The 16540-nt window shown below is 35.0% G+C and overlaps 2 protein-coding genes across 9 annotated transcripts; one reads left to right on the forward strand and one right to left on the reverse strand.

The window, feature by feature from the left end:
* Nucleotides 1–893: 893 nt before the first annotated feature.
* Nucleotides 894–3225, reverse strand: LOC107463657 (lipid phosphate phosphatase gamma). 5 transcript variants are annotated; one of them, XM_052257311.1, is made up of 2 exons: nucleotides 2165–3225; nucleotides 894–1117 (listed from the first exon to the last, which is right to left on the reverse strand). In XM_052257311.1, exon 1 carries the CDS (start codon nucleotides 2868–2870, stop codon nucleotides 2187–2189), a length of 684 nt encoding a protein of 227 aa, XP_052113271.1. In that variant the 5' UTR covers nucleotides 2871–3225; the 3' UTR covers nucleotides 894–1117; nucleotides 2165–2186. The 5 variants fall into 5 exon arrangements, with proteins under 5 accessions (XP_052113271.1, XP_052113270.1, XP_052113274.1 ...); XM_052257310.1 differs by having other exon boundaries at nucleotides 894–1136; XM_052257314.1 differs by lacking the exon at nucleotides 894–1117 and adding an exon at nucleotides 1558–1798.
* Nucleotides 3226–11701: 8476 nt separating this feature from the next.
* LOC107463662 (interactor of constitutive active ROPs 2, chloroplastic) lies at nucleotides 11702–16053 on the forward strand. Of its 4 annotated transcripts, none has more exons than XM_016082505.3 (5): nucleotides 11702–11915; nucleotides 13075–13131; nucleotides 13616–13799; nucleotides 13954–15630; nucleotides 15731–16053. In XM_016082505.3, exons 2-4 carry the CDS (start codon nucleotides 13112–13114, stop codon nucleotides 15619–15621), a joined length of 1872 nt encoding a protein of 623 aa, XP_015937991.1. In that variant the 5' UTR covers nucleotides 11702–11915; nucleotides 13075–13111; the 3' UTR covers nucleotides 15622–15630; nucleotides 15731–16053. The 4 variants fall into 4 exon arrangements, with proteins under 4 accessions (XP_015937991.1, XP_052113538.1, XP_015937993.1 ...); XM_052257578.1 differs by lacking the exon at nucleotides 11702–11915 and adding an exon at nucleotides 11920–11938; XM_016082507.3 differs by lacking the exon at nucleotides 11702–11915 and adding an exon at nucleotides 12715–12802.
* The last annotated feature ends 487 nt before the right edge of the window (nucleotides 16054–16540 follow it).

Genomic DNA, 16540 nt, shown 5'->3' on the forward strand with positions numbered 1-16540 from the left:
TTCCTTTCATTTTGTTTTCATGTAGGCCTTCATTTTATTGTTGTGCATGCATGAAGCAAAAGAAGCTCATGCTTGCGTGCGTGCAGTGGTTCGAAACTGCTGATGATTTTTTGCAGTATTTCAAAAACCTCTGGGACTTGTCATGGGTAGAAAGATCAAAATCATGATGAATACTCACAAATTAAATCTGCTTGGCCATTCCCCTGGTAGGAGCTTTCACAAATCCATTTTCTGAATAGATTTCTCACAGAAAGATTTAGTTTAATGAGGGTAAAATTAAGGAAGACCTGTTTTCGTTACTTTGTCACTTTTTGGCTTTTTGCATGATATTTCCTCATCCAAAGCAACAACAAAAGATATGTATATGGCCATTAAGTGGAGTAAAAGATAGAATGCAATAATGCGTGATCCAAAGGCAAAAGGCAACAGGTTTCAGTGATAGTATCCCATATCCTAGCCTACCCTACCCTTGCTCAAAGGTTCCTATTAATTAATACCACTTTCTTCCAACCCTATCTTTATCATATTTCCAATAAGTTGGCAAATTCTTAGAGCATATCTAGTTTCGTGCGACATGAACCTGTAAGTTGGCTGATCCCATAACATCTTATATATGATCTTTTACTGCAATAATTCATCCAGATTAGGTTTCAAATTCGATGCAACTGATACAAAGTCAACTGAATTTCATTTGGAGAACACGATTTATGCAACTGAAAAGTGAAAACACAGTACAGGGCTACAGGCAATCCCAACGATACATTTTAACACAAGATAACCTATTCGTATGTGAAACTTGTAATGGTTCTTCTTTAAAGTAACCTTTTAATAAGATAAAAAATTTACGCCAATAACATTTTATTTGATAATACATACTAAACAACACGGGTATCTATTCTAGGGAAAGTTTTATTTATATGATCAATGCATGTTCGTTTAAACATCAAAAGAAAACAAGATCAAATTCTCCCTCGGAGTTTCTATGTATAGAATATGACAAGTATCTATTGTTACATCATCTCTATTTCTCTATTTGCTCTCTTCATAGTTGGCTGCTAAAGTGACATGCACCAATAAATGATGATTGCGTGCTATAAATACTTGAGGAAACAATTCTCTGCAAGACAAATTTATGCCTGTAAAAGTTAAGAGTAAGGATAGCTGCTAAAACCCATACAAGAAGAATATTGAATTAAAATATAAAATATGTAATGACAAGATTCATGCTTGTACAAAGTAAAGTTGGAGAGCTACAAGGAAAGGTCCTGAGTCACAATTTAGATGCAAGGCAATCAATCATTGGCAAAGAGAGAAACTAAGCCTGATTTTCAAAACACATTTCCGATCTTGCTTCTTTCAGCAATCAAGGAACACTCCCAAAACACTTTACTACAGCCTGATTCTATAAATCACCAGTGTCTGATCAGAAGGAGAGCTTCCATCTTAGAATAGCTAGGTCCAACATTATTAGCAAGAAGGAACAGACAGATGAATTATCAAAAATTAGGATAGCTTGCCAAGATTCACCATAGGGAGTTCCTATCCCTTTCCATGAAATTTAACAATTCATCACATCCTTCATAAGAATGCCATAAGGCCAATCACAAGTATTTGCAGCAATGATTCAAAACATAAATAGACCATGAGTTTCATATCACAAGGATCATTTTGACAACATGAATGCGTTGAATTTACTGAATTTACAGATCAAGCTAGCTAGACCTATAATATCCAATTGTAAGTTATTGCAACGCCCCCAAACACCACATCATCATTTGATCCAATGCGGGCATCAGAACTACAAGGAAAATACGAGTTTTTGAGCCCACTTATACAATCAAATACAAGACTTGTCAGTCCTCCATCATTTTCGTCCCCAACTCTAAACGAAACAAGTAAGGCATGCACCTATGAACAACATGAAGACCTTCCCTAAACAGCATATCCTGTGGAATTGTCATCGTCTCATCGATAGCAGTGCATAAACAGAACAAGCACCCATGATTTGGTAAGCATGTTTAATCCTAGTTTGTCAAACATGATTTAATTATTTAATCACTTATTCAATTGTATGGAATTGTTATTGTAAGTTGTAAACCGTTGTGGTTATTGCAAACATGTTGAAATAGGTTTCAAAATGGAAGGAGCAATTTGGTTGGCATACCTGAGGTGAATGTAAAGGAAAATCAGCGAGACTTGTGGTCAGAATTTGTGATCCTGGCTCTCTCAGCTCTGCAAGTATCGTACTCAAACTTCAAGACATTCCTAATATGACTGGTGTCCTTGAGATAGAAGTTCCTTCCAAAGGAGCTCTCTTCAATGAGGGGAAAATAAGGACTCAAGAGATTGGTGACAATCCAGAACCAGGCGGCACCGAGAAAGACACCGAGGGCGGTGCCAGCAAAGGTCTGGGCGAGGGTGTGGTAGCCCAAATAGACACGGGAGCAGATGGTGAGGAGAGCGAGGCCCCAGGTGAGGGAATGGACGAAGAGGTTGGAAGAGCGATCCCAGAAGGCCAAGCCCCTGGAGGACAAGAGGGTGAGGTAGGTGGCGAAGAAGAACATGTACTGGCAGTGGGAGGAGGGCCAGCCGTGGGAGTCGCAGACCTCGAGGAGGTGACAGGTGTCGGGGCGTGATTGCTGGACGGAGGTCTTGATGAACTCGTTGACGACCTGGGAGATGATGAGGCCCAGGGCGAAGGTGAGGCCGTGGATCTCTCGGCGGAAGAGGAAGTGGGAGAGGAATCCGGCGAGCGAGATGAAGACTGGGACGAGGGAGACCCATGCGAGGAAGTGGCCCAGCGGGTCCCCTCTCTGGTATCGCACGTGCGTGAGGGTAATGGCCTTCAAGGGCGCGGCGGCGTTTGTCATGATTGATGGTGGCGGAGCGGAGGAGACGAGTCGAGTGTTATTAATTAGATGGCATCAGCCACTCGCTAGCTTACGCGTGTGCTCTCAGGAACGAAATAGCCCTACTTTACTTTGACCCCCGCTCCCAACAAGTTACGTATATGTGTCATCTCCCACGCACCACAACTAGTCAGGATGAAAGAAAACAATCTGGAGCAACCCAACCGCGCTTGGGATCTAATTCTAAAACATTACCCCAAACCAATTCAATTCAATTTAATACTACTCAGCTGGATTCGGCCTTTGCTGCTTTCCACTTTAGACCAACTACTCTGCCCTTACAATCTCATCATTATCCAGCGGTGTACATGGCCGAGTGAAGTCGGTTTTTCTAGATTCTAATTTGACCTTAAATAATAATTAGGTCTATTTTTAAAATTTTTATCTAATTATATATCTTATAAAATTATACTATGTTTGAGTTATACTAAAATCGAATTTAAATAGGTAAAATATGAGTCTTGATAATGCATTTATTTATATATAAAAAACATATTTATTATTGATAAGTTGATATTTATATTTGAATTTAAATTTTATGTCAAAAAATTATGATACACTTATTAATAACAACAACAATCATCTTGTCCCATTATGTGGGATCAGCTACATTAATGAAACAACGTTATTGAACTCTATCATGTGTTATGTCTACGAAGAGATTGTTTATATATAGATCTCGTTTGACTACTTCATCGATGGTATTCCTCTGCCTTTTACCTCTTGTCCATCTTCCATCTTATCCACCTTTCTGATTGGGTACTTTGTTGGGTTTCTTCTCACATGTCCAAACCACTTGAGACGTGATTCTACAATTTTTTTTACAATAGGTGCTACTCCAACTCTCTCTCTCTCTCTCTCTCTCTCTCTCTCTCTCTTCGTTCCTTATTCTATCCAATCGCATATGACCACTCATCCGTCTCAACATTTTCATCTCTGCTACACTTAACTTATGTTTGTGCTCTCCTTTAACCGCTCATCACTCTGTACCTAAAGCATAACCGGTCTGATTCGATAGAATTTATCTTTAAGTTTTAAAAATACTTTTTTGTCACATATAAAACCAGACATACTCCACCATTTTGACCAACCTGCTTGAATCATATGATTTGTATCATATTCAATCTCTCCATTATCTTGTATGATGCACCTAGATACTTAAAACTTTTAACTTTTTGTAAGATGTTTTCTCCAATATGCACCTCTGTATTAGGGATTCTCCTTCGGTGGCCAAACTTACATTCCATATATTCCGTCTTGCTACGGCTTATGCGCAGACTATGCACTTTTAGAGCTTCTCTCCATAAATCCAACTTCTTATTAGGTATTTTCTTAACTCTTCCATAAGAACGATGTCATCGGCAAAAAACATGCACCATGGAAAAGACTCTTGGATATGCTCTGTGAGTACTTCCAAGACTAATATGAAAAGATATAGACTTAGGATGATTCTTGGTGTAATCCTTACTCTCTTTATTTTCAAAACCTTCTATAAGACATCCTTTGACACTTTATTATACGCTTTTTCTAAATCAATAAATACTACATATAGATCCCTTTTATTACTACAATAACTCTCCATCATCCTTCTTAATATGTATATCGCTTCAGTGGTGGATTTGCCTAACATAAAACTAAATTGGTTCTCTATTACTTGTGTCTTTTGTCTCAACCTCCGTTCTATCACATTTTTTCATAACTTCATGGTATGACTCATGAGTTTAATCACTCTATAGTTTTCGTATATATCTCCCTTATTCTTGTAGATAGGTAACAAGGTGCTATTTTTTCACTCATCTGATATCTTCTTTGACCTTCAAATCTTATTAAAAAGTTTGGTTAACTAACTGACGCTTTTCTCTCCAAGGCCCTTCAAAACTTCAATGGAATATTATCGAGTCTTAATGCCCTGCCATTTTTCATCCGCTTTAGAATTTATTTTACCTCGAAGTCTTGAATCCTTCGATAGTAGTCGGAGTTTTGGTCTTCTTCCCTCATGCATAACCGACAAAGGCTCGGAAGAGTCTTTTGTCCTTCATTAAATAACTCGTAAAAGTAGTTCTTTCACCTTTCATTTATCTTTTCTTTTTGAGACAAAATCTCTCTGTTTTTATCCTTTATACACTTAACTTGATCTAAATCTCTCGTTCTTTTTTCATGGCTCTTTGTGATTCTATATATACATTTTTTTCCTTCTTTTGTGCCTACAGACTGGTAGAGACCCACATATGCTCTTGTTCTTACTTCACTTACAGTCACTTTTGTCTCTTTCTTAGCTGTCTTATATTTTTTCCAATTATCTGCATTTCACCACAAAGACCACTCCTTAAAGCACTCTCTCTTTACCTTTATCTTTTCTTGTACATTCGCATTCGAACACCATGACTCCTTATCTCTTGGTCATGTCCCTCTAGATTTACCAAAACTTTCTTTTGTTGTTCTTCTAATAACTTCTCTCCCTTCACATCTCCTCCATGCTACTATCCCCATCCCACTTTGCTTCTTCTCCTATCCATCTTAGGAAACTTCTTTGTTTTTCACATTTCATCCGCCACCACCTCATCCCTGGGTTATTCATATGATATCTTTTTCTCAACTTTTGCTCAACGCAAAAATCCATAACGAGCATCCTATGTTGTGTTGTTAAACTCTTTCCTGAAATAATTTTACAATTAAAGCAACATTTTCGGTCAACTTTCCTCAACAAGAAGTCAATTTGAGAGCTTGTCATGCCACTCTTATATGTTATAAAGATGTTTGTCTTTTTTTTTAAACATGTACTTGCGATGAGAATGTCAAAGGTTGAGAAAAAAGTCCAAAATAGTTTTACACTCGGTATCGACCACTCTGAAACCATTTTCTCCGTGAATACTTCCATACCTAGTCACTTCTCTTTCAACATGGCTATTTAAATCTCCTCCTAAAAAAAATTTATCTCCCGAAGGTATGTCTTGGATCAAACTCTCTAGATCCTCCCAAAACCTTATCTTGTGTTGCTCGTCTGAACCTACTTGCGGTGCATAGGCGCTAATCACATAAAAGGTACCTCCTTTCACCACAAGTTTGATAGAGATGATCCAATCTTTCACCCTGTTGACATCCACTACGCCCTTCTTCCACTGCTTATCCACAATAATACCTATCTCATTCATATTCTTCACTTTTTCTGTATACAAAAGTTTGAACCCGGAAGTATCCAACTCACTAGTCTTTGCACCGACTCATTTTGTTTTTTATAGGTACATGATGTTAATCTTCCTCCTTATCATGGTATCCACCACCTCTATGAATTTTTTGTTAAAGTGTCTATATTCTATGTCCCAAATCTCAATATTTTGTCACTCCAACCTTTACCTTTACCCCTTTTTTTGAATTGAACTAACTTATTTACCTTCGTCAGTTCACGGAAACGCGGGAACCTTTTCTCATTTAACACTACACCCAGGCACCCGATACAACAACTCTTACTCATTTAACACTGTATGCGAACCATCCAACGCGTTACTTCTGGGCAACGACCTAGCTTTAGCGCAATAACATATTTAATCCATGTCATCAAGATTCGACTAAATTTTTATGTTGACTATCCAAAGCCTAACATAACTCTCCTCCTTTATCCGGACTTGGGACCGGATATGTAACGTAGGTGTAGCATAGGCGGAGTTATGATACACTTATTTATAAAAAAGAAAAAGACATACTTCTTATTAAGAAGTTGATATCCATATTTGAATATGAATTTATCTATAATTCTAATTTCATACTTCTTTGATCTATTTTTTAATTCAACAAGTGTGATTAAAAACAAAACAATAAACTTATAATTAATATAACATAATATTGAAATTAATTTAAAACATATTGAGTGCAGAGAGATCAGGGTTGACAGCATCATTCGCCTTCTTCTATTTTTCTGCGGAAACTCCATCAAATCCATCCGAATACTACCTAAAATAAACAAAATTGCACACGACTCAAAGTAGTATCATAGTGGCTAAAAGATAATTAATTATTGATTAAACTTAACAAATTAAATGTAAATTCATTAGGAAAAGGTATAAAAGATGCTCACGCATTACATATATACCTTTTTTAATTTTCTTATGATGCATATAGAATTGGGTGAAATCGGATTCGTCTTGATCCAAATTTGACCTAAATAATGACTGGATCTATTTTTGAGATTGTTACTCATTCATAGACCTAATAAAATCAGATCACACTAAATTAGTTCTCAAAATGTTCGGATCTAAATCAAATTTTTAAACTGGACCGAACCATGTATAGCCCTAACCAAAACTCATGGACCATGACCTTCCTTATCGGCCATCTTAAGTTTGTGTAGCAACGTTATTTCTCAATTTTCTTTGTTTTTTGGCGCTTCTAACACTTTTACAACATCTTCATGTATGTTGAGCATTCTTTACCTTGGTTGCTTTTTTCACGCGCCAACCTTTTCGCCCCGCTTATCTTGTTGCTTAAATTATAAACAAAGCAAAGCCCTGCCTTTATGCTAATGTATGCCATCATCATTTCTTCTAAGCTTTCATTTTTGTGCCTATCCTCTAAAACTAATTAGCTTATCAAGTTTCCCCTTTAATTTGTATTGTAAAATGCATGTTATACTTTTCGAGCTGCGTGTGAGTGTGGCACAGCACATGCTCTGAATGGATAAACATGATTCATATATTATGATACCACTATTACTAGTAGAACTAGCATAAATATAATTTGTTTGCATATCAATGCTGTAAGATAGGTATAATTTATTATTTTTAATTAATAATATTTAAAAATATTAAATAAAAATATAATATTAATTTATTGAATTAAAATGAGATAATGTTAAATTTTATTTTTTAATTTATATATAAATTTTAATTTAATCCCTAAAATTTTAATTATTTTTATTTAGTCTCTTAATTCTATAAATATTACTCACATTGAGTATTGTGAAAGAGATTAAGAGACATAAAAATATAATATTTTAGATTTTTTAATATGTAAATTATTTTATAAATTAAAACAATGCAGATATTATTGTTGACTGTTAGAATATAATTATGATCAATTAGTATTATTTAATATATCTGAGTATTTATTATAGGAGATTACGTCTTTATTATTATAATTCTTTTAGTACCTATAAATATCTTTTTATATTGTATCATTCTAAACAACTTGAATAGACAACTTGATTACACTCAATAATACACAAATCCTTCCTCCAGTTTAGTCTCTTATTTCTAACATTGTATCAGAGCCATGGTATTCTCTTTGGAGAGGATATGTTGTTTTCCTTGCAGTGAAATCACCGTAGTTTTTGTATTTTTTTCTATGCCATTCTTTTTTTCCTTTTGTCACTCTTTTTCTATGCTTTTTCACCTCACCGACTAACTTAATTTATTTGTCTTGTGTTTTTTCGAGTCGAATGATCAAACACCATTGTCATCTGCTGCTTATCTATTCTCAAGAAAAAATTATATAGTTTTCGCTCACTTTCGGCAGTTCCATCTGCGTTTTCTCGTGGCAGTTCCGTCTGCGTTCTCTCGTGGCAGTTCCGTCTGCGTTTCGTCTGTGTTTCCTTGTGACAGTTCTGTATGCGTTTCTTTTCGGCAGTTCTATCTGCGCTTCTTTCAGACAAACGACAGTTCTGTTTGCGCTTCCTTCAGACTAGCGACAGTTCCATCTGCGCTTCCTTCAGACAATCGACAGTTCCATCTGCGCTTCCTTCTGTCAGTTCCGTCTGCACCCGTTTTATCCGTTTATGCAGTTTTTTCTCTTTATTTCGTTGTTTTAAATAAATTTCAAACTCAAGTTGTCACTTGAGTTTGAGGGAGATGTTAGAATATAATTAGGATCAATTAGTATTATTTACTATATCTGAGTATTTATTATATGAGATTACGTCTTTATTATTACAATTCTCGTAGTAACTATAAATACCCTTTTATATTGTATCAGACAATTTGAATATTACACTCAATAATATACAAATCCTTCTTCTAGTTTAGTCTCTTATTTCAAACATTGACCAATCCCAACAACTCACAAAAAATTATTGCTGATCTTAAAGTAAAGTTAAAAAAAAAACTAAAAGAAGTAATACAGATAGAGAAGTAATTCATATGTTGGAGGAGAATTTGGCTGATTACAAGAGATATAAGAGAGGTATTAAAAAAAATAGAATTTAGTGGCTGAAATGTGGACATTAGAATACTAAATTTTTTCATTCTAAATTTCAATACAAAAATCGAAAGAACAAGATCTACAAACTGTAAGACAATTTTGGTACGGTTAAAATTAATTTAGGGGACATAGTTCAAGTTGCTCATGACTACTTTTTAGGAGTTTTTCTCATCCTCTAATTCTCGGCAATCAATAGAGAAGGACATTAACTCTATTTGAAGGAAGGTGGATGATAGAACTAATTAAATGCTCATAAGAAGAGTGATAGAAAGTGAAATCAAAGATGCTGTTTTTTATTAATCCTTTATGGAGATTATGGATTCACAGTAAAATTCTTTTGATTTTACTGAAAATTTATCTAGAAGGAAGTGGTGGAAATAGTTAAAATTTTTTTTACAAATGATAAGATGTTAAGATTCTTGAATTATACTCAAATTTATCTCATTCTAAAAATTCTTATGATAGAGACGATGATCCAGATAAGGCTAATAAGTTTCAATAGTATCTTTTATAAGGTAATCTCTAAAGTTTTAGTTGGCATGTAACATGTTATGAATAAGGTTATTAGTAATAATTAAAGTACATTTATTATAAAAATGTTGATCAGCAATAACATCATTATTGTCCATAAATACATACATTTTTCTAAAAGAATAAGAAATTTGGTGATTACGACTTAGCCCTCGAACTTGATATGAGTAAGGCATATAATAGAATTAAATGAAATTTTGTAAAAGAAATAAATGGATTGAATGAAAAAATATGTGATTACTGTATTTTATTCTATTATTATAAAAGAATAACCTCATAATTTTTTTAAATCACGTAATAAATTACAATAAGGTGATCTCTTTTCTCTTTATCTTTTTATAATTTGTAAAAAAAAAATTATTTTGTATGTTCCACATAAGAGAATAAAGATAAGAAATTTTTGGTCTAAGACTTTATAGTAGATATCCTTCTTTTAGTATTTTTTTTACAAATGACTCAATTTTGTGTTTATAAAGAAACGAAAACATGCCAACACCTTATGCATATCTAATATCTTGCAGGCCTATACTTTTAGTCATAACACTCCAAAACAAACTGAAAATTTTTTAACCCATAATCTATAAATATTTTTTTTTGTAGATAGACAAGACAAATACTTAGGACTATTTAAAAATCTAAAAGACTTTATTTAATTACTTACGTGATAAAATAAAAAAGAAAAAATAAATTTGAAAAAAGAATGATATAATAAATATGGAGTTAAATCTCAAAGTGATTCCTGAAATTGCTTAAGCCTTAAAGTGGCTCTTGAAATTAATAGTTACTCAATTTTGTCTCGAAATTTATACTCCAAGACTCATACTAGTCCTTAAGACATTTTTCATTCACTGGAACACTAAAAATAGTATCGTTTTGTATTTATTAAAAAAAAAAAAACACCCCCTCCTTCTTTCTACACTCCCTTTCCCTTTTCCAACCCTTTCTCAGTTCTCCTTTCCCTTTTCCTTCCATGCTTCCCTTCCCCTTCTTCTTCTCCATCCCCAGTTCCCTTTCCCTTTTCTTTCCATGGTCTATTTCTCCTTCCCCAATCCTTCCCCATTTCACCTTTTCTTTTTCCTTCCACGCTCTTCTTTTCTTTTCCCAATCCATCCCTAGTTTCCTTTTTCTTTTCCCTTCCCATTTTCCTTCTCTAATATGAGGCCCTTCCTTTTTTTCTTTTCCTTTCCCTCTCTCTTCTCCTTTCTCAATCTGAGGTCTTTCCCCATCTCGAGATCTCTGTTATCGCCTCTCCGACTTTCGTCACGGCACCACGCTGCTTGCTCCACTTCCCAACCTAGTCTCTCTTCTCTGTCTTTCCTCTTGTATAGATTCTTTTTTTTCAATTTTTTACTGTAATAGAATTTATTCTGGATGTTTAAATGCATTGATTTTGACACGTGTTTAGCTCTATTTTTGTAATTCCTTTCTTATTTTATTGGAATCTTTGTTTCATTAGTTTACTGTATAAAATTCACGTAATACTGAAGTTAGAGAGAAGCGGCAACTGAAAGAAAGGAGAAGGGAAAGGGGAAGGGACTCGAATTGGGGAAGAAGAGACTCAGTTTTTTTTTATTTTAAATACAAAACGACGTCATTTCAGCATTCTGATGAACGAAAAGTGCATTAGGGACTAGTATGAGTTCTGGAATGCAAGTTTGAGGATAAAATTAAACAATTATTAATTTTAAGGACCATTTTAAAATTTGATTACAATTTTAGAAATTACTTTGAGGTTTACCTCAATAAATACGTTTATCTGTTATTAAAATTTATATTATTAAATGTATAATATAATTAAACTTTTTATAATTATAATATATTACAACTAATTTATTTAACTTATCCTTATAGTGAATAATTTATTTCTGTTTGATGACCTCTCAAAAAAAGTAAAATATATATTAAAAAAAGTGATAAATATATCTTAACAATATTTATAAAAATTAATATAATATTGATTATTTTAAAATTTAATTTTTTGTTAACACACATCGGGATTGAAGGAACTAGACTCTGTACACTTAAAACAAGAAATAAAAAAGAAAAGAACAGTAACACAGCTAGTGAGAGAAAGAAAGGAGAGAGAAGGCTCAGACAGACACCTGAGCTTACTAGTTAGTGAGTAGTGACTACCACTCTAACAATCTATCTTTGAGGCTTTGACCATTGTCCTCCATTTCCCCAAAACTTGCTCCTTTTCCTTTTCTTTTCCTTGCTACTCTTCAACATTTCTACCATTTTTTTGCGCGTCCCAGCTCACAGCAGTAGCATCATTACTATACACTGGTAACTGCTGTTTCATAGCTGTGGTGTGTTCTTTGCCACTTCCCATTGGTTCAGCTCTGTTATCATTTTCCCATGTTTTTTACGACAAAAGCTTGATATTTTTCATCTGTGTATTGTTTATAATAGTATTCCTAATCAGGTTGGTTGTTGGTGTGTTGGGGTGTGTGTTTGTACAGTTGGGCTTGTTGGTTTTGGCTTAGTTTCCTTTCTCTTCATTATGATTCTTCCATTCTCGTCTCCCAAATCTGTCATTTTCCTGCCTATTTGAGTGTTTTAAAAAAAGGAACTTTTGTCTTTATTTTCATTCTATTTTTTACTTCTTTGTTTTACAACACTTTGGTTCTACATTGTATCCTCTTTCAATTTCATACGTTTTTTTTTTTTAAATGCTTTGCTTTCTTTTGATGTATTGGTGATACACTGCATGTAGATCTGGGATTTTAGTTTTCATATTCAGACATGGGGTGCTTAAAGTTTGTGTCTTTCCCCTATTCTTCAAACGAGCTAGTTTTTCACTTTCCACATGTATAGAGAGTAATGGCTAAAACTTAAAAGGGACCATTGCCACTTCATTGAGCTTCACTTAAGTTATACTATTCTCAGGGGAAAAAATAAAGAAAATAAAATAAAAGGAGGACACTTTAATCCTGAACATTAATGAGCTTGGAATTATGGTTGTCAGCAATTCTGTACAGCATAGCACACCCAATCATTTCTAGTTATAATATGCTTTCGTTGACCGCATCATGGGTTTAGAAGATTACATTAAGTGGGATGCTAATGTAGCTGTCATTGTAGTTTATTGATGGTCCATGGAGGGCTCAAGTGCTCCTTGTTGCTATGGAGTAAAAGGGAGGAAATGTCATTAAAGAAAATTTTGAAAAAAGGTGGAAGATAGTTTTCCGTTAATGATAGTTTACTTATTATGTTGGTGCAAGGTTTTATTATGTTTAGTGTGTTCCATTTATTTCTATTTTGTTTGGTGGTAGTGGAGTTAGTTTACATGGAGTTTCTTTGAAGGGATTATATGTAGGTTTATTTGTTTGTTGGGTTTTTTATTTTCTGTTGAATGCCATTGTCATTTGCTGCAAAGTGCAAACAAATCCGTCTCTTTCATTCTTATAAATCAAAATCCTTATTGGCTTTATTTCTTTCTCAGATTACTATTGCCTCCCTATCGACTTTGACGTTAAAATATGCAGACAACAAAAGCAAGGTAAGGTTGTTGGTACTTAACTCTTTTCCAACACTCCATCTTTGTGCCTTCTCTATTTATTTAATTGGTGTTTTAGTGGATTCATAATGAGGATCATATTACATGTTTTGAACATCTACAATTTATCTACAACAAGATTTGGATCTTTGATATATAGTTTTTACTTTTTAAGGAGACATGTCTGTTTGATTGGAGTTGTTTGGTGAGATGCTAATGAAATAATGAATCGTGTTGTTATTTTGTCTTATTTTCCCCTCCATTTGGCAATCATGTGTTGAGACTTGAGAAGGGCTGTTTTGTATCTTTGTAAAAAACATAGCACCTTTTCTTGTGAATATTCCATTTCATTCTTGAAATTTTAAAAAGAAATTATTTCAAATGCATGTTTTCATTTTTTATCTTTTAAATTTTGGTTAAGATGCTTTTTGATCTGCATTCTATGCTTATTTTGCTTGCTAATTGTCATATGGTTGGCTTTGATCAGAGCTAGCACTTCAGAAATGCCCCGAAGGAAATCTCCTGCAACTCCTCGTGCCGGTCGACAATCCAGGGCACCAGGCTCTGATTCAGACTCTGCCTCCTCATCTCCGAACCCATTGAGTAAGACTCCAAAGGATAAAATCCCAAAGGTTGTTGAACACAAGTCACCACGAAGTCCATTGTCTGAGGTATTCTTCTTGGCTAAAAGCCTGTAATTTTGGCAATTATATTGGTAATCTTATGAGTAATAGAAACTATACAATATTTATCTCCATGGATATGAAAAGTCCCAACACCAAAGTGTATTCAAATTATGGATAATTTCTTCATTATTTACTCTAGAAGAAGAGGCCGACTAGGGTCCAGGAATTGGAGTCTCAACTTGCTCAACTTCAGGAGGATCACAAGAGAGCTAAGGATCAACTTAACTCTTCTGAGTCATGGAAAAGAAAGGCTCAGCAAGAGGCCGAAGAGGCGAAAAAGCAGCTTGTAGCAATGACAAAAGAGCTGGAGGAGTCCCAGCATCAGCTTTTGGAACTATCTGCTTCTGAAGAAGAACGGATTCAAGAACTCCGTAAAATCTCTCAAGACCGCGACCGAGCATGGCAGTCTGAACTAGAGGCTGTTCAAAAGCAGCATGCAATGGATTCATCTGCTCTGGCATCTGCCATGAATGAAATCCAGAAGCTGAAAATGCAACTCGAAAGAGCACGCGAATCTGAAGCTTCTCAGGCAAACAATGCAGATACAGCTCATGCTGAGATTCAGGAGCTGAGAATGGAGCTCGACGAGACACTCTCGTTTCTGGAAAAGCTGAAAAATGAAGTAAATGATTGCAAAGAATCTGAGTCCCGGGCATTGGAAATAGTTGGCAAAACTCAAATGCAGTTAGAAGAAGCAAATAAGACTGTGGAAACACTCCAGTTAGAAGCTATGAAAGCCTCAGAAGCTTATAAAGCCATAGCTTTGGAGTTGGAGCAGTCAAGAGGTCAAGTTAAAGCATTGGAGGAACATGTGAACAAGCTCCAGGCTGATTTGGCTTGTGGTGCTAAGAAAGATACATCAGGCCCAAGCAATGAACCTGGAACTGAAATGGAAACTGTAGAAAATGAGGACATAAAGCAGCTCAAAGCAGAGCTTATCTCCGTGAAATCTGAAGCAGCAAAATTGAAATCTGCATTGGATGTTGCTGAGGCACGGTACCAAGAAGAATATATCCAGAGCACATTGCAGATTCGAAGTACATATGAACAGCTGGAGCATACAAAATCGGAGTCATGTAAGCGACAAGCTGAATTATGCGAGGAACTGAAAATAGCTAAAGCTGACATGGAAGAGCTTAGGACGAGCCTGATGGAGAAGGAAACGAGGTTGCAGGGTGTGTCGGAAGAGAATGAGGGGCTCAAGTCAAAGATGAAGCTGAGCCAGCCTAGTGAAAGAGAATCTGAACTCGTGGGGCAGCTCAGAAAATTGGAAGTTAATGTAGCTGAGTTGAAGGAAACACTAATGGATAGAGAGACCGAACTGCAGAATATAACCGAGGAGAACAGCTCGCTGAAAATGGAGATAGAGAGGCGGGAATCAGAGAAGAACAAGATTACTGATGAGGCTGTTGCTTCGGCAGAAGCAGCAAGAGCTGCAGAGCGAGAGGCACTGATGAAACTCGGTTCCATAACAGAAGAAGCGGATAAAAGCAACCATAGAGCAGTTCGGGTAACCCAGCAATTAGATGCTGCACAGACTGCAAATTCTGAGTTAGAGGCCGAGTTAAGGAGACTTAAAGTGCAGTCGGATCAGTGGAGGAAGGCTGCGGAAGCAGCTGCCACCATACTATCTGCTGGAAACAATGGAAAGGTTGTGGAGAGAACCGGTTCACTTGATAATAATTTCAATTCTATCACTGGCAAGATGACTTCTCCTTATTCAGAAGACACAGATGATGACTCGCCCAAGAAGAAAAACACAAACATGTTGAAGAAGATTGGAGTTTTGTGGAAGAAGAATCATTGAGTGTCCAAGGTAGCGTTTCATGATTGTTGGTTTATTGCTCAAATGGTTTAACTCATTTTGTTCCATAATCATACTACTTGCTGGCCTTTCTGTTTTTGGTTATTTTCAGGTTTCAAGCACTACTTGGGGAACTTTTAACCTTACAAAGATCATGGTGTCACAACATCACAAAAATATGTATATTTGAAGATGATGGTGGTTTCAATTCCCTCAGCTTTGTAATGGCGCAATGCTTGGTCTTTTTGAAGTTTTCATGTCATCACATTCCTAGTTACTAGTTAGTGGGTAATAGAGAAGGGTGAGGACTCCATGTTGGGCAACTTTTGATGATGTATGTAATTTAACAACTATCATGTATGTTTTATGTTATATGCCATCTTTTGAATAAACGAAGAAAAAAGGGGCATTTTCTTATCTGACCCTTTTCTTTTCTTTTCCCCTTAAAATTAGAATGAGATACAATTCACATCACTCTTGCTTAATTGATTTCATTGTGCTACACAACCAAGGTTACTAGCATATTTATATCACCAGTGATATTAGGAGCTATTTTTTTTTGGATTATCAACATCATTTATTCTTTTCTAAAAATTATTTTATTTATTTTATATGATAAATTTTTTACTTCTAAATTCCAAATTATACATCTTAATCTTCCAAAAACAAAAGGTTTTAAAATTTAAAGAAAGAATTAAGTAATTATAACTTAGTTCTCTATGCTTTCTGATATGGAATATATAAATTTCATACTTTTTTCAAGTAAAGATTAAATAATTGAGTGGCTGAGTTCACAACCGAATAGTTAGTTTTTTATATGTCTCAATTTGTAATTCTATATTCAATATTCAATTCCTGTCTATTTTTTTTTAATACTCTCTAAGAATAATTTTTAAAGCCTACTACTTTTTTTTTACAAAAA

Source organism: Arachis duranensis, chromosome 2, assembly GCF_000817695.3.
Source record: "Arachis duranensis cultivar V14167 chromosome 2, aradu.V14167.gnm2.J7QH, whole genome shotgun sequence".
NCBI lineage: Eukaryota > Viridiplantae > Streptophyta > Magnoliopsida > Fabales > Fabaceae > Arachis > Arachis duranensis.

Coding starts and splice junctions, on each gene's coding strand:
- LOC107463662 (XM_016082505.3), top strand. CDS start 13,112: ATGCAGACAACAAAAGCAAG. Junction 13,132..13,615: donor ATGCAGACAACAAAAGCAAG/GTAAGGTTGTTG, acceptor GGCTTTGATCAG/AGCTAGCACTTCAGAAATGC. Junction 13,800..13,953: donor CACGAAGTCCATTGTCTGAG/GTATTCTTCTTG, acceptor TATTTACTCTAG/AAGAAGAGGCCGACTAGGGT.
- LOC107463657 (XM_052257311.1), bottom strand. CDS start 2,870: ATGACAAACGCCGCCGCGCCCTTGAAGGCCATTACCCTCACGCACGTG.